We start from the raw sequence: 23,977 nt of genomic DNA, 5'->3' as shown, positions 1-23,977 counted from the left end.
TTTTTCACAGTCATGATTAATTATCACAAGAACTTTAGTGGAGTTTGAATCTTTCTATTAGAATGATTTTGCTCAAAATCATTACATGATCTTGCTGCATAAAAGCCTGGATATGATAACAGAGTGTAAAATTAATTAAGGAAACCAGAATGTGATATCTGTGTGAGAGAAGGAGCTAATTTTGAGTATAGAGATATGCTGTACATTATAGGCATTTTCATAAGAGGCAGAAAACAAAACAATTAGGCAGAGGTGAAACCTCCTCTGTAAAATTTTCTTACTAATCCTTTACTTAGCAAGCCCTGACAGAAAATGTACTAATATTCGTTGATCAGAGGTTCTGCCTCCACTATTGCCAGTGAGCTGCTGGCGAAATTTCCTTACCTCCGACCAGTCCAGAGCAACCCACTGTGGGGGGCAGGACTGATTGTTGCAGGGCTCTTTCTCAATGGGCCGGTGAGTTAAACAGTTGGCAGTGTCCAGCGTCTCCTCCTCGGAAGGCCCAATCTTTCTGATGCAGAGAACTGTCCGTGAACGCATTCCTCCATCACAGGTCTTACTGCACTCCGACCAGTCCCCTATAAACCATCTGGGTAGAAAAAACAGTTAGGAGACTCAGTTAATACATTTCACCAACAGAGTTGATAACTGCACAAACCAAGAATGCAAATAGTTTAAATCATTAAACTGAAGTAATTTTTAACAATACGCACAGTCATAGTGAAATAAAGTAGAAATGTACGGGTCTTTTTACTAAATATTTTAATTTACGCCTCACTGCAGTAATATCTTCCAATAATAACACTACTTTGCATTTTTCCAGAGCAGCAATTTCCATCCTAGCCTATAGCAGTTTAAAAAGAGTGTTTAAGCCGGACAAACTGAAGCTATTTATGTAGGTTTACACTGGACTTACCTGAAATTATTTCTTTGAAACTGGTTTGCTACTGGAAATGTTTGGGAACCACTTCTGAAAGTTACATCACAAGCTAAAAGCTAAGATGTTTGCTTCAGTAGTATCATCACAATAAAATAATTTGATCTCAAAATTAGGCTTTTCAAGAGTCAATTATCATCTGATTGCAAGACATTTGTAAACTTTTTAATAAAAGGCTATACTGAAATGTAAAATATTCTCATTTTTTAAACTGAAGCTAATACTAATAACACTCATAAGAACAATAATTTCAACAAACTCCTTTAAATATTAAAGAATTGTATGATAGGTGGTAAAGGGAACTTCCAAGTGCTTTTCTGGGTACACAGTAGAAACAAAAAATTGTAAATAGTATTAGATTGCTTTGTGCTGCTTCAGAGATTAAAGCAGCTATTAATCTGGCCATAATGTTATATATTTCTACTTATGAGAGGTTAATGCAGCTCAATTAAATAGAAATACCTCTTCATAGTGATGAGCACATTTGGTCTTCAGTATCCAATATGTTGATTAGATACTCGCCTGAGTCATCCTTGCAAAAGATGAAGTTCAACTCTAGTATGCCATCACATGTTGCCAACATGCCAAAAATGCGAGGCATGTCAGTCTCTGTGGATGTTCCTGGAGGTATGCCTGGAGCTGCCTCATAAGATCTGCCATTTTCTCAAGCTGCTGTCAAATAAAGTGCTACTATCCTCTTTTGTTACATTATGTGTAATATATCCTAACATGAAACTCAATCAATGCGGAGATGGAAACAATCATGACATATTCTGTTGTTACTTTTCCAGCAAGAGGAAATTAATTTGTGATTATTCATCAAAAAATCTTATGCTTTTACTACAACAGGGAGAATCTGAAGCTCTTTCAATAGCTTTCAAGAGGCTGCAGTGTTAGTTTTTAATTGGTACTATGATTTGCTCAAGTGACTTTGCTCTCAGGCACCATTAATGTTTATACTGTATGACAAGACAGCACTCTTCATAATTCATAGAACTATAAGAGAATTTTCTTGAAATCTGAAAAGTAAGAGTTACTTAACATAATGACAAAGTACTGAAAACAAACAAAAAGTCTTCTGCTCAAAAACATCAAGTATAATGTAACTGGTATTCCATTAGAAAAAGTGTAATTTTCATCACTTTTGGTATACACCATGAGCAGAGTAGAATTGTGCTAATTAAAAAGGAAATATTTGGCCAGTCCACGTAAACACTAAGTCTTACTGCAGGATAAAACTTTCTGTCCAAACAGTCAAACTTCTTTGGATAACTGTGACTTGAACAGCCTTCTACTAGACTACTTACAGAATCAGTAAGTACTGATTCTGTACTGATTGTTACTGGTCTGGCACTTTTAATTCACTCTGTGGGGAAGATCAGAACTGAGGCAAACAAGGGTTGAAGTGCTGAAGTAGATGCTAATTAATACACTCTATCCATTTTCTGAATATTGATATCTTGACTTTCACCATGTTCATCAATGTCCCTGTTGTACTGGATGGGGAATCCAAAAGCTTCCTGGTTTGTGGGCTGGGTTTTATTAGTTTGTGGGGTTTTTCTAAGTAGTGTCAGTGAAAAAAAAAACAAACCAAAAAAACAAAACAAAACAAACAACAAAAAGACCCCCAAAATTAAACTAGTTCGGAATAACTTTCTTAACATTGCTTTTTAAAATGCTAATTTGCCAATAGTTCAGCCACCCAAAGGAAGGCATTGGAATGTTGGTGTTCGGTAAAAAGGAACTGATGAAACATGACTGCTTTTAAAGCCCTGCTCTCAGGTGCATATAGTTGGTGCATTTAGAGCCATGCCAAACAGTGTTATCCAAACAGATATCCTTCCAGGATAAACATATATATACATACAGATTGTGGGGACAATGATTTCGACCTAAATTAGACCTGTCTGTGACACAGCTCATTCACACTCAAAGGTAACAGCAGTGCAGTGACTTCACTTGGCTGAGTGCTACAGGATACAGCAGTGTGAAGTGAAACTGCTCTGCCATCCTGCAACCAGGCACCATGCCAGGGAAGCAGCTAATAATCCAATTGAAGAGACTGACTTCACTGATCTGCTGAGATTTTTATGCATAAAAATCTTGTCTTATTCCTCACAGTTTCATGCTACACTTTAGCAGTTTCTAAGAGGCATTTACAGGTGACCACAGCATTGTGCAGTATCTGTTTTTAATCAGTTTTAATGATTTCCATACCCAGCTGGAATACAGCTAGAGATTATCAGCAAAGTCAAACTAACCAGAGCTTGGGAATCAATAAACTGTTGCATCTGTTCCACCTTTTCCACAAGTGTTACTTATCTCAAACCATAAGAAAAGTTGGTGTTCACATGCTGATATTATTTTCTAATACAAAATATCACAACTGTTTCTAAACAGGTTTTGTAGTAAGATTAAGCTATTCTGTATGCTCTTGCCAAACTTCATTTTTGATCAAATGAGCTGCTCGGTTTTTAATTATCAATATATAGCATACAGCTATCTTAAAAAAATAATTCTAAAGAGATCTAAGCACCTAATCCTAAAAGCACACAGCATTACTGTACAACGCTGAATATGCTGTAGAAAAAGTTTGACAAAACTATTACCAGGGGTCTGCTTAGATGTTTCAGTATTTGTCACTTCTCATGTGAACACTTCAACACATATGTTAATAAACCATCCTTTAAACTATGGCAAACATTTCAGATGCAATATTAATAATTAGGGTACAGTTAAATCTCACCCCAACATTCTTTTATCATAGTTGCCTCAAGAATGGTCCTCAGTTCTACTCTGTGCACTGCTCACTGCATATGACACTCAGATCCTAAGAAGCTGTTCTGCTAGTATCTTTTTACTGACAGTGATTGGTGTAGCTCAAACATCACTATTGTTCTTTAGTCAAATCACAGCTCCTCAACACATTTTTCAGAGCTGTTTTTAGAGGAACAAGTAACTGAAAACCAAACCCAAACACCCCTGCTGATAACACAGGACATGAATACTAGATGAGAATTTTATATAAATTTGGTTAGCAGGATTTATTACAGACCATGAAGACTTGTCTTTCTATGCAAAACAGATGTCCATCTTCAGTGATTAATGACTTACTCAGGTGGGCAAGGCTCAGTGTTGCAGGCTCTTTGGTTTTCTGGAGGCTTACTGTCAGGGTCACAGTAATTGTTTTGTACAATGGAGCTGTCATCCAGCCTTTTACACACCACCTCTTGTTTCTGGACACCTTGGGATGAAATGAAAGACCATTAATTAATCATTTTTGCTCTTCTACTTTTGGAGTATAATTGTATTTCACTTATTGATTATTAATTCTACCATCTCACTTTATTTGGCCAAAGTCTACAGCAGTGAGAATTTAAATTGTCTGCATGCCCCCTAGCAACAATAATTTTTAAATTTTCTTTCAATTTTAGGCTACCCCACTCAGAGAGGAATTTTAGATTCTGTTGTTTTCTAAAACAAAGGGAATATATTTATAGATTTACTAGAAATTTGTTTTTTATTTATATATTGCACAAAATTCATTCTCTATCTGACATCCTCTCCTAGCAAAGTCACTAAAATTTCCAAAGAAAACATCACCAAATAGAATGTGGTCACCCTTCAATGCAGAATTATTGTTTATGTGCTCTGGTTTAAAACAAACCAGCAAAACTGGGAAAGAGTGTTGTATTTTAATATATTATCCTACAAATTTTTTTCAATAAAATAATAGAAGTATAATTCATTCTGAGAGACAGTTTGTCTCTGTTAATACTCATTTTGCCTGGCACTTCCAGTTCCTCTTTCATTGTTAACCATCAACAGCATAATTTGGAATTGATCATTATTTACAAAACATGGTATATCACTGCCAAGGCAACAATATAAGGTAGTTTATCAAGCATATTTTCTGTTTTCTTTTTTTAAAAAAGCAGTAAAGAACCACTGATATGATGATAATGTATTGTTGCAATGAGTAATACACACTGTCTTCCTCCTCTCTTAAAAACATGCTGTAAGATGTCTGTTAGCATGAAAAAAATGTGTATTTCCAATTCACAAGCTTTTTATTGAACATGCATAGTTATAAAACTGAAATAATTGCATTATTTGTAATACAAAAGCTTCAAAAAGTCCTGTACCTTTCTTCAAAAGAGAAACAATTATTTAATTTAATCCAAAATGTGAAATGCATAGAATTAAATGGGGATTAAAACCTCCTAGCTTCAAATATCTGCCAACTTTACCTTACAGCAATCTCTTCATTTTAAGACAAGCAGAGAATCATGGATTTGGTTGGAAGAGACCTTAAAGATCATAGAGTTCCAAAACCCTGGTTGTGGGCAGGGACCCTTCCTCTAGACCAGGTTGCTCCAATATCCATCCAGCCTTGCCTTGAACACTACTGGGGCATCCACAACTACTACTTGAACACAGGACTGGGGCATCCACAACTTCACTGGGCAACCTGTTCCTGTGCCTCACCTACCTCACAGTAAAGAATTCTTTCCTAATATCTAATCTAAAAACCTGCTTTCTTTCAGTTTGAAGCCATTCCCACTTGTCCTGTCACTACATGCTCTTAAATAAGCATCCCTTTCCATCTTTTTTGTAGGCTCATTTTGGATACCAGATGCCTGCAATTAGGTCACAACTAAGCCGTTTCTTTTCCAGGCTGAACAAAGCCAATTCTCTCAGCTTCCCCTTGTAGGAGGAAATAATATCCTCCTTTGGCTCTTGAAAAATAAGTGAAAGATCTAAATACATGAGAAGCTGTGACAAGATTCACTTTGAATTCTGTAATCAGTGCAAAAACTGCCAACAGATGACAGCAATTTGAATCAGACCCGACAACCTAAGTAGGAATACTCCTAGCAATTTTCTGCTCACATTTCACCACAATAAGAAATGGTATTTAACAGCTCTAGACAAAAAGCAGTGCTAGTAACATGGCACTTCCGGCTGATATACAATTCATGTTCATTTCTGACTAATCATTTATCCTTTCTATCATAAAATGCCTTAATTCTCTTGGTTGAATAGGCTGAATGTGGCCTTCATAACGATATTTTCCTCAAATACATTTGGTTAAAAATAATTCATATACACTTCAGAATTAAACATTCTAATAATGCATGCCATTCTCACAAATTAATATCTCTTATCAGATAGCATTGATATTAATTTTATATTTTTAATGAATTTCCTACTGGCATCAGACAGATTTCCTTCTAGAATTTGGCTAAAAATTCAGACTTCTAACAAATTCATTTTTGAGGAATTTTGTAATAAGAAAATATTCTTAAGTTCTATGATCACAAAGCATCAGTGCGCTCACCTGTAAAAAAACTGCAAGTGAATTATTTACTGAATGATGTTTAGGTAGTATATCACCTCTAAGACAATACTCATCCTATTCACTTACAGTGAAGAATCTTTAATTGCTGCCAGAAGATACATAAATCCATTTTTTAAAAGTTTTGCAGTGTCTTGTCACACAGTATATAAACTTTAAATATATATATATATATATATGTATGTATATGTAATTGCTGTCTAATTATATTGTTGTTTATTAAAAATCTCAGAGAAAAAAATCCAGATAATAACTTTTAAGACAAGAAAAAGACATGGAAAAAGCTAGAACTTCTGTTTTTATCCAGACAACCACTACAACTTGCTCATACCCTGTATTGAAAAATTTTTAAATTATGAGGTCTTCCCTGAGTTTATGGTCTCTTTTAAAAGCAATCCAAAAGGCACAGATAAATATGTTAATTTAAACTATGAGGGGAATAATTACAAGCAGTTAAATAGAAACACTCTGCTTTCAAATCTACACATTTTTAGTTTATAAAAGAAGACATAAACTGTCCTCATGACTGGTCAATGCAATCCTAATAGAAAACAAAACTCAGTGGTTTAGTGAGCATAATCTCCAGAGAATTGAAATGCTTTGCAGATTTCAATTCACAAATAGTCTGCATGACTTTCAGCAGCCAAATTTTAAATTACAAGGAGCACATTTTATTCTTGAATTAAAATTGAAGGCATGTAAATGCTGTATCTATTTTTAAAAGCAATTCAAAAAATTGTGGCTTGTGATTGCAACAGTTAATTATAAAGATGCCAGTACCAATACATAGTGAATCCTGCATCACTAAAACTAGTGCATGATGGTTAACCCGACATACTTTCTGAGCTCACTCATCAGATCACAAGATGTACATCCCAGAGCCAAACTTATATTTTCTTTGATGAGGAAAAGTATGTTTTATTTGCCTAGAGATAGTTTCATAATTCATCTGAGAGCATGAAAGAAAAACACAGTAGGCATCACTCAAGATGGGTTATGAGCAGCAAAAAAACCCAAACAGCAATCAATTTACTTATGATAGTAATTGTATACTGACTATTTTATAAAAAAATCCATGAATATATAAGACATTTAATCCATCTGGAGATGAATTCTAACAGAATGAATGAAATCCTAACCAATTCTTAGGACTACTGGCAAATTCCAGATAATAAATGCTGTTATTTGTTGCCATAATTAAGCATGAAAGAAATTAAAAAGGGAGTAGGCAATTGAGTTATTTTTGAATGCATAAAATATATTAAAAAACATGAATAATTACTTCTTTGCTTGGCTAGATTTTTATAAACAATACCACTAGAAGTTCATTGCCTTGTAAAGAATACTTGTGGATCTGAACAGAGTAATACCCTTGCTCTTGGAAAGTTACAAGATATCAGGAAAGATATGCTCAAGAGTTAATAAACTATAATTATGTAATCTATAAGTGATATCATTGCCCTTTCCTTTCACTTTCCAGAATTCATTGTATTGTTTCAGTTTCTATTTCTACATATCTTTCATTTTGTGTTTCTCATTAAATAATATTCACATCCTAAAAAAAATTTTAGATTTTTTAGAATTAGAAAATTTAGAAAAAATTAAATTTAGAAAATCTGCTGTAGCCATTATTTTTTTTTCTGATTTTCCTGCGTTCTCTTCTTTCCCACTCCTCTCTCTATAGATAACTTAGTCCTGTACATTCCCGTATTCTCTGGCATTGCTTTCATATAATCTGTCCAAGTTTGCCACTGGCCATAAAGACCTACCTATATGAGATAATAACAAACTTTTATTCTGAAAACCCATGCCTCAGAATAGAAAGTTATTAGTGTAATTTCAGGAAGAAAGGGAATTAATTTGAAGAATACATGTAGATCAGCTTTACATAATATTACCAAGAAAAAAAGAACTAGTTCAGACACTTTAAAGTTGTATTGTAGAAGAAAATTTTTCAATACAGAATATATAGGTTCTAGTGCACAAAAGGAAGAGTTGCAATTCTGGATCCTCAAACCTAAGAAAAATACTGATATTAAAAATAAATCAAATTATAGTCTCATCCTACATATAAACATATGAATCCTAGATAAATAAGAGCTGTCTCTCATCAAACAAGCCTTTTTAACTACATGGTAAATCTGAAGAACCTCTTTTTAGGAAAAGAAGAATTGAAACTATCAAGACAGATCTCAGAGACTTTGGAGATTTGGTTTCTTCTTGACTCCCTGTACAGAGAGCATCATGGTCAGTGGCAGAAAAACTATGTGTACTTTTCTCCTTTAACATAAGTGACACTACAAAATACACAGTTTACAATCTCTCAAGAATGGGTCTGGTTGGAAGGGACCATAGGGGGTCATCTTATCCATCCTCCCTACTCAAGCAGGGTAATCTGAGAGCACACAGCACAGGATTGTGTCCGGGCAGTTCTTGAGTATCTGCAGTGAGGGAGACTCCACAGCCCCTCTGGGCAATCTGTTCCAGTGCATGGTCACTTGCACAGTAAAGAAGTTCATCCTCATGCCAGGTGCAACTTCCTGTGCATCAGTTTATGCCTCTTGTTCCATTGGCTGGCACCACTGAGAAGAGACTGTATCCATCCTTTTGGTAGCATCCTCCAGGAGCTCCATGTCTCTCTGGTCCTGAGGAGCCCAGAACTGGACACAGCACTCCAGGTGAGGCCTCACCAGAGCTGAATAGAGGGGCAGGATCACCTTCCTTCACCTGCTGGCAATGCTCTCCAAATGCCCCCCGGATCCCATTGTCCTTCTTGGCCACCAGGACACACTGCTGGCTCATGGACAGCTTGTTGTGCACCAGGACCCCCAGGTCCTTCTCTGCAGAGCTGCTCCCCAGCAGTCAGCCCCAGGCTGTGCTGGTGCCTGGGGTTGGTCCTCCCCAGGTGCAGGACCCTGCATTTCATTCACATGGTTCTTCTTTGCCTGTCTTTCCATCCTGTTGAGGTCCTTCTGAAGGGTTGCACAGCACTCCAGGGTATTGGCCACTTCTCCCAGCTCTGTGTCCTCAGTGAATGTGCTGAGGAGGCATCTGCCCTTCAAGTCACTGCTAAGTTAAATAAAAACAGGCCCAGTATTGAACCTTGAGCTACACCACTGACACGACCTGTGCCAGGCCTCTAACTAGAACCTCTGCCACCAATTATGACCCTCTGGGATCTGCCATCCACTTCACTGCCTATTCATCCAGTCCACACCTCCTGAGTTTGCCTGTGAGAATGCTGTGAAACAGTATTGAAAGCCTTACTTAGGTTGAGGCAGACAATACCTGCTGCTGTCCCCTCACCCATCCAGGTAGCTCTTGCATTGTAGAAGGCAACCAAACACCTGATTATTTTAGTGAATCCATGCTGACTATTCCTGATCATCTTCTTCCATATGGACAGAGATGGCCTCCAAAATGAGGTGCTCGATCACCTTCCCAAGGATCAAGTTGAGGCTGACTGGTCCATAATTCCCTGGGTCCTATTTCTTGCCCATTTGGAAAACTGGGGTGACATTTACTTTCTTGCAGTCCTCAGCATATCTCCTGATCTGCATGATCTTTCAAAGGTAATCATGAGCAGCCTTGTTATGGTATGTGCCAGCTTTCTCATCACTAGTGGATCCATCCCATCAGGTTTCATAGACTTGAGGATATCTGTCTAGTTGTTTCAGACCAAATCCTCCTTCATTAAGGAAATGTCATCCTTCCAACATTCCTTCACCCTGGTCTCCTCAGTCCAGGATCCCTGAGGCCCAGTCTTGTCAGTGAAGACTGATGCAAAGGCACACAGTAACTCAGTAACTTGGCCCTTTCATTTGCCTCTCTTACTGTCACCATTTAATGAGTCCATGTTATCTATTTTTTTTATTTTGTTATTGTTATATTTGAAAATACCCTTTTTATTATGCTTGACAACCTTCCTTAGCCAAGTTTAAGTTTAGCTAAGCACTGGCCTCCACAGTCTCATTTGCATTTACACTAACTACCTCTCTATATTTACTCCAGGTGGCCTGACCCTGCTTCCATCTCCTGTGTATTTCCTGGCTTATACTTGGGTAGAGACAGTAGCCTTCACTCATACATCCACAGAGGTCTCTTGCCCCATTAGCCCAATTTCTTTCTCATTGTGATGCATCATTCCAGAGCCTGGAGTAAGTGATCCTTGAATATCAGTCTGGACCCCTCTTCCCTGCAGGGCCTGTTCCCATGAGATTCTTCCAAAAAAGATCCCTAATTAGGTTAAAGTTAGCTCTCCTAAAGTCCATGGTTATAATCTTTCTTGCCACCCAATACAGAACTCTACAACCTTATAGTCACTACAGCCAAGGCTACCTCTCATATAATATTTTCTTCTGCATTTTAGAGGCAATATAAAAATTTAACTGTTTCTTTCATGAACTCTAATTTACCTCCGAGATCATTGTATTAAGAGTACAGGGGAACAGGAGGTATAATGTCTACTGTGAAGAGCCCATTGATTAGAGGTGCCTGGATGAGTTTTCACATGAGATGATGAAATTTCCTTGAATGCTTCAGATGTCAGAAATTCCAGAGGGCTAAGCATACAATAATGAACTCATAATTAACAAGTAAGAGTATAATATATGCTTTGACTTGCTCAATACCATGAGAAAGACACTGAGTAGGCAGGAATGGAATCCAGAGCTCTGGCACTGTACTGAACTGTCATAAACAGGAAACCTTTCTTCTCCTTCCTATGATTTGACTTACTGTGCTCTTCCTATTCTTCAAAAGTCAAGACAGGCCCTAGAAGAGAGGTCCTGTTTGAAAAGTTAAAATGATTTTATTGTGACTCATGTGACTTCTCAGCACATCAGAGATGAACATAATATAGAAATCCAGTGGAAAAGACAGTATGTTGCTATTTGGTCAAATATTGTAGGTTTCTCCCAGCTTGCTCTTAGCTTGTTCCTTGATTCCTGACTGTTCTAGTCACCCTTCTCCAAGAGAAGGCATACTAGCAGGTCTAGGAATAGCTGAATGCAGTGGATTGCTCTCAAAACACTATGAAGAAGAAACAGCACAAAAAATCAGACACTTCTGCAATATACAGTACTCCAAAACTACTTAAATTTTTCACTGCCACGTCTTTATTCTCTGCTTCATGACACTCAACGCATATGCTCAAGTTTACTTTGGTTACTACTTCAAGTAATACCCATTTGCTTTAAGAGTCACTAAGCAATTAAGAAAGGCTTAAGTCACTAAGTCACTAAGCAAAGTAGACAGAGATAAACTGATTTAGAAACAACTGGACTTAAGCAGTGTTGAGTGGACACAAGGTAGCCTGTTAAAATGGTCCCTGGCCAACACTCTCTATTTAATAGAATATTTATATTAGCTAAATTTTCCAGTTAAAGTCTCTGTCTCTTCAACTTCTGTCTCTTCTACTTTTCCTAGTAGCACAGAAAAGAATTTATGCTATTCTTTGTGTATTATGTATGGCTAGGCTGCATTTAAACTGCATACAACTAGTAACAGCCACAGCAGCTTCCAGCAGAAAGGTGAGAGGTCAGTCATGATGAATACTTCCCATAGGCAAAAAAAAAAAAAAAGAAAAAAAAAAAAAAAAGAGAAAAAAACAGCAAGTCCAAAGCCTCTTTTTAAAAAAATGGTGTCGTCTTCTTGATATGAGCTGTCCACAGTGCCATGGAACTGAAATTCTGAGATGTATTTAAAGCACTCTCCCATATCTTCTGGAACAGAGGTATGTTGGGGAGATGATTCATTCAGTCTCCAGAGAGAAGAAAGATACTGTTCACACAGCACTTCTACTCACCAGTTCTTGCAGCAGCAATGGTGTTGGCTTTGAAGGAAGCCAACTGTCCTGCTCTCCCAGCCAGAGGTAAAGAATTGCATTGGTGGCCACTAGAGGGAGGATTAGGAATACAGTAAATTCTCGGCAAAAGCCATCCATGATGAACCGCATGGGACAACCTACAAATCCCCCACTGCTGCCCAAGGGCAACAATTCTCAGATACTGCTACAGGCTGGCAGGTAAAATCCAATTGTTATCTTCTACAGAGGAACTGTCATTGTGCATCCTAAGCTTTGGCGGCTGGAGGATAGGAGGTCTGACTAGGATTGTGTGAAGCACACCTACAAACACACAAAGACACATCTCTATTTACAGATACCTATTTTGCCTTCTCGCTTTTAACTTCCTTACTTAAAACCTCTGCTGTCCTTTATCAACAAAGCTTCTTGGAAAAACAAACATACCAACTTCAAGAGAGTCTCAGAAGTATCAGGAGAAAAGATACTGTGCCAAGATACGCTGTATTTAACAAAAAGATCTGAACATATTAAAGGTACTTGAAAACAACAAAATCTGCTGTGATTAAAATAAATGTTCATTAAGATCTGAGGCATACCTGAAAGAAATGTTTTCAGTTAGTCAACTAGATAATTATACAGTGAAGTGCATCTTGCAATTCAGTTTACCCTGTAGCTTGACTGGAGTCTTACCTCCTGCACAAGTGGCAGAACATTCTGACCAAGGCAGATGATTCCATGCAAAGCCAACCTCATTGTCTCCACTGCCAGTGCGAGAGATCGGAACATTGAATTTATATTTTATCCCCAAATTCTGTTCCTGCAGCAGAATCTGTAGTTGAAAACAACTGGTTATACCATTAAAGCAGGCAAGCAGAAGGCAAACACAGTGACATTTATTCTAGGCATGAGTTATGTTCTCTTGAATAGGAAGAGAGTAATAAAGGAAGTCACGGTAGTTCTTTTTAGATATTCCCCCCAAAAAATCTGTACTAACTTTTAAAATATATACAAAAGAAAATATTATTGTCCAAGGTGGGCTTTTTTTTTCTCTCTCTTAACATAACTTCATTATTTCTGTGAATTCCTTATTCCTGACAAAATTTCATTATTTTGCTAGTTTCATAAATTTTATAAATTTTGCTAGTTTTTATAAAATTAATGTCTTCATGGAAAATACCTTGAAAGCTGAATAATTATGGGAGGTCAAAGTTGGAAAAGCACATTACTGTAGAAGCAAGCAGCAGTTCTAACTGAAGTCTTGTGAGGAGTACAATCCACATAGTTTAGAACCTATCTCTTTTTTTGTTAGCACTCTTCTAGTGCTAACAGTACAGTACATTACTTCTAGTAATAATAGTAACACCAACAGACTGCTACTGAGGCCACTGTTTTCCCCTAATGCAACAGCCAACAGCATAAGCTTGGTGGAATCACACATGTGATTCCTTAAAAAGAATAACAAAACTCTTGTTGCAGCCACACCACTGTAGGCAACATAGACAAAAGCACAACAATCACCACAAGTTTTTGTCTATCCTAAATGTTGAACTGCACTTCTACATATTACCTGTCCAACACAAGCCTTTGACTCTCTAATAAACTTTTTTGTTTTCATTGCTAATAGCACAAAATCAAGTTAGATGCAGCAATCTGACTCACATTAGAGCTACTTTTCATCCATTTCTACTTTGTCTTACATTTTTGCAGAGGCATGTCTGCCTACCTCCACATGGCAAAAGAGCAGAGAAATTTCAGAAAGAAAGTCAGTGACACAGACTGAATGAAAGAAGGCACCATAATTGTGTAACTTATTCTGTATGGATTGCCTAGCTTATGCACAGCTACAGAAGAAAAAAAGATTATTCAAATGTTTGAAAATGCTGCCTAAAATGTGAGTACAATTACGCAACAATTACTCCCTACTAAAAAATATTCCATATGGTTCAAGCAATCACTGAACTGCAAATCTGGCATCTGACAGACTACACTAGGAAAATATCAACTTGTTCTCATACACCTCTTCAACATAGTAGTGGAACAGCAGGCTCACTATTTCCTGTTGTCGGAGATGGCATCGGGATCCTGGTCATATCTTCTGTTACATTCTCATACTTTATAAAATCTTTTCAGAGCAATGTATGTCACAGTAACATACCTTAACATGGGTCATACCATTAAATTCATTCTGTGGTAAGGCTATGTCTAAGTGTCACACTCAGGCCAGGCTTAAAACTACTGAAATGCATAGAACTGTCAGAGGCTGTCAAGTGTCAGCAGTATGCAGAGATACAATGGCCCATCCACAATTTTAGCTACTGTTACTGTGAACCACATTTACAGAGGTGTGGTTCATTTTCTGTGAGATTTCCTGATGCTCTTCTGACTTTATCCCCATTTCATCATTCTATTTGCCAGTCAGTTTTGATATGTAGAAAACATGTGCTAAAAGACTCACACAAAGTCCCAGCTACACAAGCTGTATACTGTGTGTACAGTCAACCTATTTTAATTTCATTCATGGCATTGTCTTTTCTCAGAACACAAATACATATTTCAAATTTAAGAAATATATGTATTATAACTTTACCATGACTATGAGGTTTTCTGAAGTAGGGCCTAGTGCTTCCAAAGACTCTGGTTCATCTGTTGGCCTCTTGTAATGGAAAGCCGTTCCAGCAACATCAAACTTTCTTGGCCAGTCAATAGTCCAGGCACCATTAATATAGTAGTCATCCTCTTCAGATTTTAAAGCTTAAAAAAAAATACAAGCCACCTAAAAATTGGAAGCAGCATTTATAATGGAGAAGCCATTGTAAATTAATCACTAATCTGTTAGAAGTATGTGAGTTTCAGCTGTATATCACTGTTTTTTCAAGCAATACAAAGCCTTTTCTTTAGCCCTGGTGAACACATCCCTCATGCAAATCAACAATTTTGCCTCTGAAATAATCTTCAATGTACAGATTATTTTGCAGGTTTCAACAAGCAGATGCTGCATGAAATGAACCAGAAGGCCTCATGTAACTTGCAATATATCTTCAACTTTAAAACTGACTCCATGTGCAATGTATTCTGAACTACATGAGATACATACACATCTGAAATGTAAAATCAATTATCAACCTGATCTTTAGATTAAGAAGCTGGGGCATGGGGAGACAATGTGCAGACGAAAAAGAGAGAAGGGACATTGAGTTGACATATGGTGCCAGTCAGCTGTTATTTTACTGCCTGTGTCCACTACTTTTTTTGCCTTATTAAAGCACAAACACAAGATATTTCTACTACAAACTACAGCTACTTAATGTTAAGATATTTTAGCCTTCTTAATTTACAACCTTGAAACATGTAGGTAAAACAGAAATTTCATAGCTAACCAACCATTAGGATCGGCAAGCACATATTATTCAGGGATATTAATTTGATATTTTATTAATACTCTTACATTATGTTCCTAAATATTAAACTGACATTGCATCTTAAAATGAATATTCAGTAAATTAAATATTGACCTCTTGATTTAAGGTGGAGATTATCAAGTTTTAACTATTTTATTTATTTATTTATTTAAAATAGATCATGTTTTTAAAGGGAGAATAATGGTTGGAGCCCCATAGTCACATGTCATTTTTCAATGAGACAAATAATTGATTTTACTGGACAAGAGAAAACTTCATATCATAATGCTAAGGAATAAGACAACTTCAGTTATCTGACATTTTACTCTCAACTACATCTGTGTGGACAGTTGGTGTACCTTAAAGTGTTAGAGAAAATGCCTCAGTGATGCTTAAGTTGTCTAAAGCAGATCAGAGAGCATTTATGTGAGCAGGAGACAGTGAGAGAGGAGGAACTGTTCTACTGTGACAATAGTATTCAGCAGAAATTAGTAACCATTTTCATTAGCACCATAAGGTCTGAAAATTAACATACAAATGCTATACATACTTAAACTAATATACTTGCAGAAGTAAAGCAGGTCATTTTTTTACCTGACTGCCAAAGAAAAATCCATTTGCAGTCTCTAAGTACATTTACCAAAGGTCAGTTATTGAACAGCAGTGCAGTAATTATATGACAATAATTATGCAATGGCATAATGCTAGTAGCATATGAGACAAAAAGTTAAAGTTCATAGTCAAATAATTTATGAGTACCTGAAGTGCAGGAAGCTCACAGAAAGTTAGCATAAGAGGAATATAAAGCCAGGTGTCACCCTGGATCAAGCTATTTAATAGAAGATAACAGTGCTACTAAATATGCAGTTTTTTCTGCAGCTCTGAACAGAGACAGTTTTGTTGCTGCCGGTTTATCTGTTGGAGAAATCAGTTAAAATATTGTACTATTTGTGCAGCTTCAGAAATGGGCTTTTGACCAATTTTGTCACATAACTAAGGGCGATACTGGTGAAAAAATGATCTGCCAGATCAAGGTGAGAGAGGACAGGCACTAACTGAGCTAACCGAATTGTCTAACTGGAGTCCAAACTAGAGGTCATGGATTTCAAAGGAACTGCATTCTAGTTTAAGGATGTTTGCGGTGAGTTATTTTGAAAGCCTTAATGTGAATAAAGGAGCCAGTGTGACTACTACAGAGGAAGAGGGTTTTATTTTTTAGAATAGTTTGGGTGGGAAAGGACCTTTAAAGATCATCTAGTCCAACCCCCCACAAAAAGCTGGGACATTCCAACTAGCAGAGGTTGACTACTACAAAACTGAGAAGGTTTAGTATACTTTCAAATGGAGAAATTGATTTCTTAGACTGTGATCATGTATTTGGCAGCACTGCACATAAGATAACATATAATAATGTGTGTAAATAGTTATTTTCAGCAGAACCAGTTCTCTAATCTCGTTCATGGTGTGGCCACACAAAGACCTGTCCTGGAACAACAGAGTGAATTCCATAAAGACAGGGAAGGAGCTGTGAAGTTGACACTGCCACTAAAGAAACAGCCATAAAACAACACCCTTGGGTTATGCATTTTAACATAATAAAATCATTTTAGCTACCAATTCTGCTTGACTAGTTCCTTTAAGAGGGCAGACAAATCAAAGCCTTCCTTTCCCCAGAAATTGGTTTTCCTGAAACAGTGATCTGGTTCACTCACTGAACAAAATACCCCCTATGCTACATTGGATATAACGGCACTTTTGAAAGCTGGAAACACAAGAAACTAGTAAAGGAGAGGAAGACCCTATTCTGTAGTCAGGGCTCTGTGACATGAAACAAGGTAGTGAGGAAAGAGCCTGAAAGCCCAGGTATCCCTTGAAATTGTGATAAATACATTTTAAAAAAGTGTTTATATACCACTTTACAGTTTTAGATCTGTGGCCAGATTAAATATCAACCATGTATGTATTTTCTATATAAACAATAAAATTTGAATTTTCTGCTTACTTTATTCAGATGGTACCAATCAAAATGCTTTTCCAGATCTCTTTCCTCTGCTCTATTTTTAGAGAGGAATAACAATCAATTGTAGCAGCATCTTTTTCCTGTTTTTCAGCTGTCCATTAAAGAGCTCTTGGCAGAAAACTACCATGACAGGCTACATAACACAGCTCCCTTGTACCACCTCTTGAAAGCTCAGCACAGGATACAGAAGCAAACTTACACCAGATATATTTTGACATGGGGGAGAGGTCTTGGGGAGCATGACAATGAAAGAATAGTAACCTCTCAACTGCTGGTAGTGTTATTAATCCTGCAGAATGGAGGGAGGGCGACTATCTGCTGAATTACAGAAGGATGGGAGCAGGCAGAAAGAAAGGTAGGCATTCAGCAGTAAAACGTGTCATTACTATCAATATAATCTACTTAGGAATACATGTTCTGATGAAGATAATTGCCTTTCTAACTTACACCCACAGACACCACAATACTTTCCAACATTTTAGTGTTATTTACCAATTACATGGACCAAAAATTTAAAGAAGTAGCCTCAGAACTTGCTTTACAGCTTAAACAAGCAATAAATTTTGCTAGTATTAATTTCTTAGTTTGCTGTACAACTAATCAGCTCTCTAATCTATTTCTGACTAAGAAATTGGTGTTCCTGTACCACTGTCAACTGACTGCTATACAAATCAAGGTACATAAACTTTCAGCAATGTACCTTGCCTTGTGTTTGACTAAGTCAGATTTGTAAATATCAGTATTAAAAAACCAGAAAGCACATTAGCAGTCTCTAGAGAAATGAGTAAGAATCTAGGAATCTGCATTTAATTCTGTGCTTTATAGTAGGCTCCCTGAATGATTTCAATTATCACAGTATTTCTGCCCCTAATTTCCTTACCTACAAATCAGGAATGCTTTCTAATATCTACAGTGCAGCAACACTCTGTAATTGATACATTAAATTCCCTTGAAGAAAAGAGACAGAATTGTTAGCAGTTAAGTAATTATGCTGCTGATGAAATAAAATTGTATTTTAAAACAGTTTAATCTCCCAAGAGACTTTTGAGATGGAAGTCACAACTTCACAGCAGGACATGAGATTATTTGAGTTTGATTTCCTTGTTACTGAGTATTTTATTTCCTCATATTTAGCACTGTTTCCTCAACTGCTTCAGTTCAATTCTAACACTTTAACTACAGTGAAGCTGGCATGATTTTGCACTGAATGGACAAGGAGGAACCATGCAGTGTATTTCAATAATTGCATTGAAAAGAATACACCCTAACTTGTCTGATTACAAGTTAGCTGTATTAACTGCTAACTATTGCCTCTGCTGCTTCTACTGCGTATAAGGTTTGGCCAAACCAGAAATTGTACCTTCAAATCACAATATAAACTCTGACATTTTAATAGCTATCTGCCATACAAAGAATGCCCTTACCAATGTAGTTTTTTGACATTGCCACTTCTCTTATTTCAATGTGCACCGAACCTCTTGGAATTTGAATCACTTCCATATATCCTGTAATAAAAAGATAAATTTTATATGCTTTTTCTGATTTCATCAATTTTGCGTAATGGAACTAACCATTAATTAATTACTTACAACTAAAAATTAGTGTGAGATATGGGATTCAAATTTACTTGAATGTTCTCTTTCATCTGATACAAAGGTCGAAAGAAACTTTAAACTTCATACAAAAATTTTATTATAGCAAGAACTTAAGTATTCAGGAATTTTTTTAAAGTCCTAATAAAGTATTTTCAATAGTGTATCTTCCATAATTAATATTTAAAATGTCTTTAGGATCATAGGATAGTTCCAGTGTTAAGAGGACTTCAGTCAATCATTTAGTCCAACTTCCTGCTACAAGCAGGCATATTTCAGAGATCAGACTGAATTACCCTGAGCTTTATCCTGCTGGCTCATAAAAAACTCCCAATATGGAAACTGTATAACCTGTCTGGGAAATCTGATCCACTGCTAGACTGTCCTCCCGAGGAGCTAGTTTTTTTCTTCCATTTGGTTAGTCACCCTTCTTCGATCACTTTATAGCTACTGTCTTGTCTCCCACCATGTACCCACCAGAGCAGAGCTCTGTTTTCTCCATGACCTTGTCATAGTATTGGAGGGCTCATGCCACATCCCCATAAACCAGGGGATTCTCCAGGTTGAGCAATGCCAGTTCGCCCAACCTCTCCTCATAGAAGGTCAAGTGTTCCTGACCCCTACAATCTTACTGGTTCCCCTCTAGACAGAACTGACTGCAGTGCATGACTCCTTTTCCTGAATTATGGAGTCCAAAATCTGGTAACACTAAGACTTACAAGATTAATATTTTTTGAGCTAAGTTTTAAAATAATAGTCTATATGTATTTCCTGAATTCTTAATACGATGAACTTCTGAGATTTTTCTGTATTCTTGCTATTCTAAAATCCATGCATGACTACCAGATTCTACCATACACAGTAAAAAAATACACAACATTACCCTTAATATACCACCATAACTAAAAAATAGAAAAAACTCCACCAACATAACCAAGCATTCAGTAATTAAACACATTGTTGTATTTGGGATAAATCCAAACCAATACACAATAAAAGAAAACAATAGGCAGACAGAGTGAATGACCAGCAGCAAAGCTGGGAATGAAGGCAGCACTGGTATTTGCTAAAGAGTCATCTAAAAACAACGTGCAACAGAATGGACATACATGTACGTACCTCCTCTGGGCAATGAGTCATTGAAGAAACCTTCAATGGCTTCACATGTACTCCCATCTCCTCCACAAACACGGCATCTATCTTCCTTAGCATCAGACCCCAAAATATTATCACAACCTACATGCTGAGAACAGACAAGATGAAATATCTTAACAGGATGATGGTCATGCACTATTATTTATAAAGTTTCTTTAAAGTGTTTCTCTCAAGTTTGAGATATCCAGTTCTTATTTTATCTATTGTTGATAACCAATATTTTAAGTGGGTTTTCACTTTCTGAGAGAAGAAAGGAGAAGAATTCGCATTTTGGGTTGTTATCAAATTTTGATTAACAAGAACCTTGCATTTCTACTGTAACTTCTAGGAAAGGATTTCACAGTGTTTTGCATATAATATAATTATTATACTTATCAGTAAATTATTACTGATGTTGTTATTTGATATTACAACAGCTTCATGCTATCTACTTTGCTTTTCTAAGGTAAACATTTGCTTTGTGATCTTTAAACATTTAGACAGCACAAGTAGTATTCTTAAGGCATTACAGCTTCATAGACCATATTTCACATGCTGCAGGGGAAACTTGTGATTTTTACAAGTATGAATTTAGAGTGTAAATGACTTCACAGTAGGAATAAATGCCAAATGAAACACAGGGAAAATCTTAATTGCATGCTGTATTATATGAAAAAAAAAAGTAAATGAAAATAAAGACAGAACTTCTGGGGAAAGAAAAAAAAATAGGATGAAACAAGTAGGTTGTAAACAGAAAGACTGCAGCTTGCCAGTATTTTTCCAGGACTCATACAAAGAAGAAGAAGAAGGTAGCTACATAACTGTCTAGCTGTCTTTGTTTTCTGTCTAGCACTGTTATTTGCCATCTTGTAAACAGCTAATACACACATCATAAGAAAAGTTAAAATACTTTCAATAACTGACAAAATATTAGTATTTTAACTATTTACATTTCAACTTACTGAGTCACTAAGATGACAGACACCCAACTTTCTTCAAAGTTCATTCTCAACTTCTTTCCATTAGTTTACTACAACATGGCAAAAGCTTTTGATCTCACTATGTCATTCAAGAAACACACATCTTCAGCCCTCCATTTAGCAAAGCACTTCAGAACTAAGTTATGCTTTAGTTATGTCACTGGTTTTGTTGAAATCAAATAATTTTTAGAGTCACCAGTACTTTTTAAATCTCTAGACCTAAGTACTTACTTAAATGCTTTGCTGAACTGAGGAAGTAGTGGAATGCTAATAACAAAAAATATGGCACAGAACCCCAATTCTACTGAAATTCTTGTAATGCAGTTCTGTAGGAATCTTACAAGATAATCAGATTTTTAGTAAATAGCAAATACTTACATTATTATACATATTTTCCTAGAATCATAGGGCAATAGTGATGACTTTCTGTTTCAATTACATTAACAGAATGATTTTTTTGCAACAGGATGAACTAGTTAAACAGATTAGTACGTTCACATTTAGTGTTTTTCAGCCACAATGATGTTCTAACTGAAATGATGGAACAGGCCTTGGAAGAGTACAAGGAACCTGTTCATCTCCTGTTGCCATTTCCAGCAACTCTTCAACAGCAACCATTAAGCAAGAAAAAAGATAAAATGGCAGCTTCTGCTAACATCTTGGAGAAGTTAATGGAATTCAAATTATTTGTCTATTTTATGCAATATCTTTTTTAACTTTTTGTCCCAATCTTACACTTTTATGAACAACATGTCCTGTCAACATTCTGTTTAATATAATGTACAAGTACCATACCTAAACACAGGTGACAGCAGACACAACAAAGTAATCTATAAGTACTTTATAAAACATTTGTACCTTGCATTCTCCATTGATACAGATATCTAGTGAATCAGCATTGCACTGAGTCCCATCTATTACTGCAGGAGCACGTTCAGTGTAAAAATTATACCCTTCAGCCAAGCAGTTTAATGCACATGGTTTAACCCCACCTGGACAACAAAATAAAATGAATGGAAAAAAAAATAACAGAAACCTTAAAAAGTTAAGGTTTATTTAAAAATATTATTCATAAACTCCTGCAATTTACAATCTTATCTCATACCTGACATATATAAGGTTTACACTTTATTTAACTTCCTTTCAATGATTTTTCCACATGACTCTTCTCTTTTGCAAAAAAAGATTATTTCAGACAATAAGACATGACAATGTTTGCTGGGCTTATAATGATGGTGTTATGCTGGTACAATCCTAATGGTTACTGAACAATGAAAAACAATGGTACCTCTGCACTATTTGAAAAGCAAGAATAGCAACAGAATGTAGTGCTAGAAGAATATCAAAACCAAGACGAGAAAATTTCAGTTAAGAATTCAGTCCTATTGAATTTTACTACAGCTCACACCACAGGAACATGATGACCTTTCTTAGGCTTTTAATCTAAAAATCTGTTTAGGCTGTTAAGCTAAAAATCACTGGTAAATAATTTTTTTCAAGTCAGTAAAGTATAAAAAACACAAGTTATACCATCCAGCTTTAGAATAGGAAAAAAAATCATTAAATTATGGTATTATAAATAATGCAATTATTGAAGTAGTCTTTAGAGACTCCTATAAATGCTTTTACTTCTTTCTCATTTTCCTAATATCTTCCCGACTTTAGGAAAGGCAAACTCATTTTGAGATCACTTAATACTAAACTCATCACTGTAGCATAAGAGGCACTTGCAGATCACCTATGAAATATATAAAACTAGTACAGGTGCAGGTGGAGAGCTTCTCAATATTTTTAAAGTAGAGTCTCTACAGTGATGTTGACTCCCTTTCACACCAAAACAAAATCTGCTAGAATAAGAAACTTTTCAGTAACACTTGCAGCAACTGACAAAAGTACAAGTTCAAAAATCTTAGCTCATGCTATTTTAGTAAAAACACTATATTTACAAACATTACTCTCTGTAAAACATTTATATAATTTTGAAATCTTCAAATATGATAATGGTTTTGCAATGCTAACCCTTACCTCCAGTGTAGGGTTTCCAGTTATAATACTTTCCCCGGAAAGGCATATTGTCAAAATCTGCACATTGCTTCTCTCTGAAGTCACGAGCCCCTGAAGGACACGGCTGAAAAAATGACACAAACTGGTTATTTTATTGCAAATATAAACATGAAAGGAATGCTTAGATGCTTATACTGCAAACACAATCACACAACTGATTAGAAGGTTTTGTCTTGTGGCTCTGACTGTGAAATTTTCTTTATTACTTTACAGTTGAAGTGTGTATTTGCAATCTTAGGCTGGCATGAAATAGCTGAAGCAATTTAAAGAAAGGTAAGTGTTACATAGCAGTTTCTATAAAACTGGAAAATCAGAATCCTGTCAAACTATGTGTCATAATCAATCCACCAGCTACCTTCTTATAAACACAGTAAAAACAGCTGGAAAAAAAATTTGGTTGGAGCTGTAGGTTCAGTTATACTATATTAAGCAGCTGTACACATTATTAAGACATTGAGAAAATACATTTTCTAGAGAACTACATCACTCCTGCTTACAAGACAGCCTTCACAAAAGTATTTTTTTAAGGTTGAGAAAGAGAATAGACAGCATGTCTGGCTCTGACTACCAGCCTCCATGCATCAAGAAATAAAATTTTTCATTTAACTTTTCACTGCTTTGCATTAACAATTACAACACCAAGAAGTAAATTTTTTACTTGGATTGAGGGGGGATTCAAATAAAATT

General features: G+C 36.2%; 1 protein-coding gene across 2 annotated transcripts in view; it reads right to left on the bottom strand.

The window, feature by feature from the left end:
• Positions 1-23,977, bottom strand: part of ADAMTS6 (ADAM metallopeptidase with thrombospondin type 1 motif 6) — a 132,842-nt gene that overhangs the window by 10,035 nt on the left and 98,830 nt on the right. For both annotated transcript variants that reach the window (XM_062512964.1, XM_062512965.1), the window contains exons 14-21: positions 23,252-23,354; positions 22,085-22,218; positions 20,232-20,355; positions 18,945-19,025; positions 14,690-14,853; positions 12,793-12,931; positions 4,052-4,181; positions 385-589 (exon numbers count right to left, since the gene is read on the bottom strand). In XM_062512964.1, coding sequence (XP_062368948.1) covers positions 385-589; positions 4,052-4,181; positions 12,793-12,931; positions 14,690-14,853; positions 18,945-19,025; positions 20,232-20,355; positions 22,085-22,218; positions 23,252-23,354 — 1,080 coding nt within the window. The remainder of the gene's footprint in view (positions 1-384; positions 590-4,051; positions 4,182-12,792; positions 12,932-14,689; positions 14,854-18,944; positions 19,026-20,231; positions 20,356-22,084; positions 22,219-23,251; positions 23,355-23,977) is intronic.

Source organism: Cinclus cinclus, chromosome Z (genome assembly GCF_963662255.1).
Source record: "Cinclus cinclus chromosome Z, bCinCin1.1, whole genome shotgun sequence".
Taxonomy (NCBI): domain Eukaryota; kingdom Metazoa; phylum Chordata; class Aves; order Passeriformes; family Cinclidae; genus Cinclus; species Cinclus cinclus.
The sequence above is the reverse complement of the archived record's forward strand: the minus strand, read 5'-3'. Positions and strand labels throughout refer to the sequence as shown.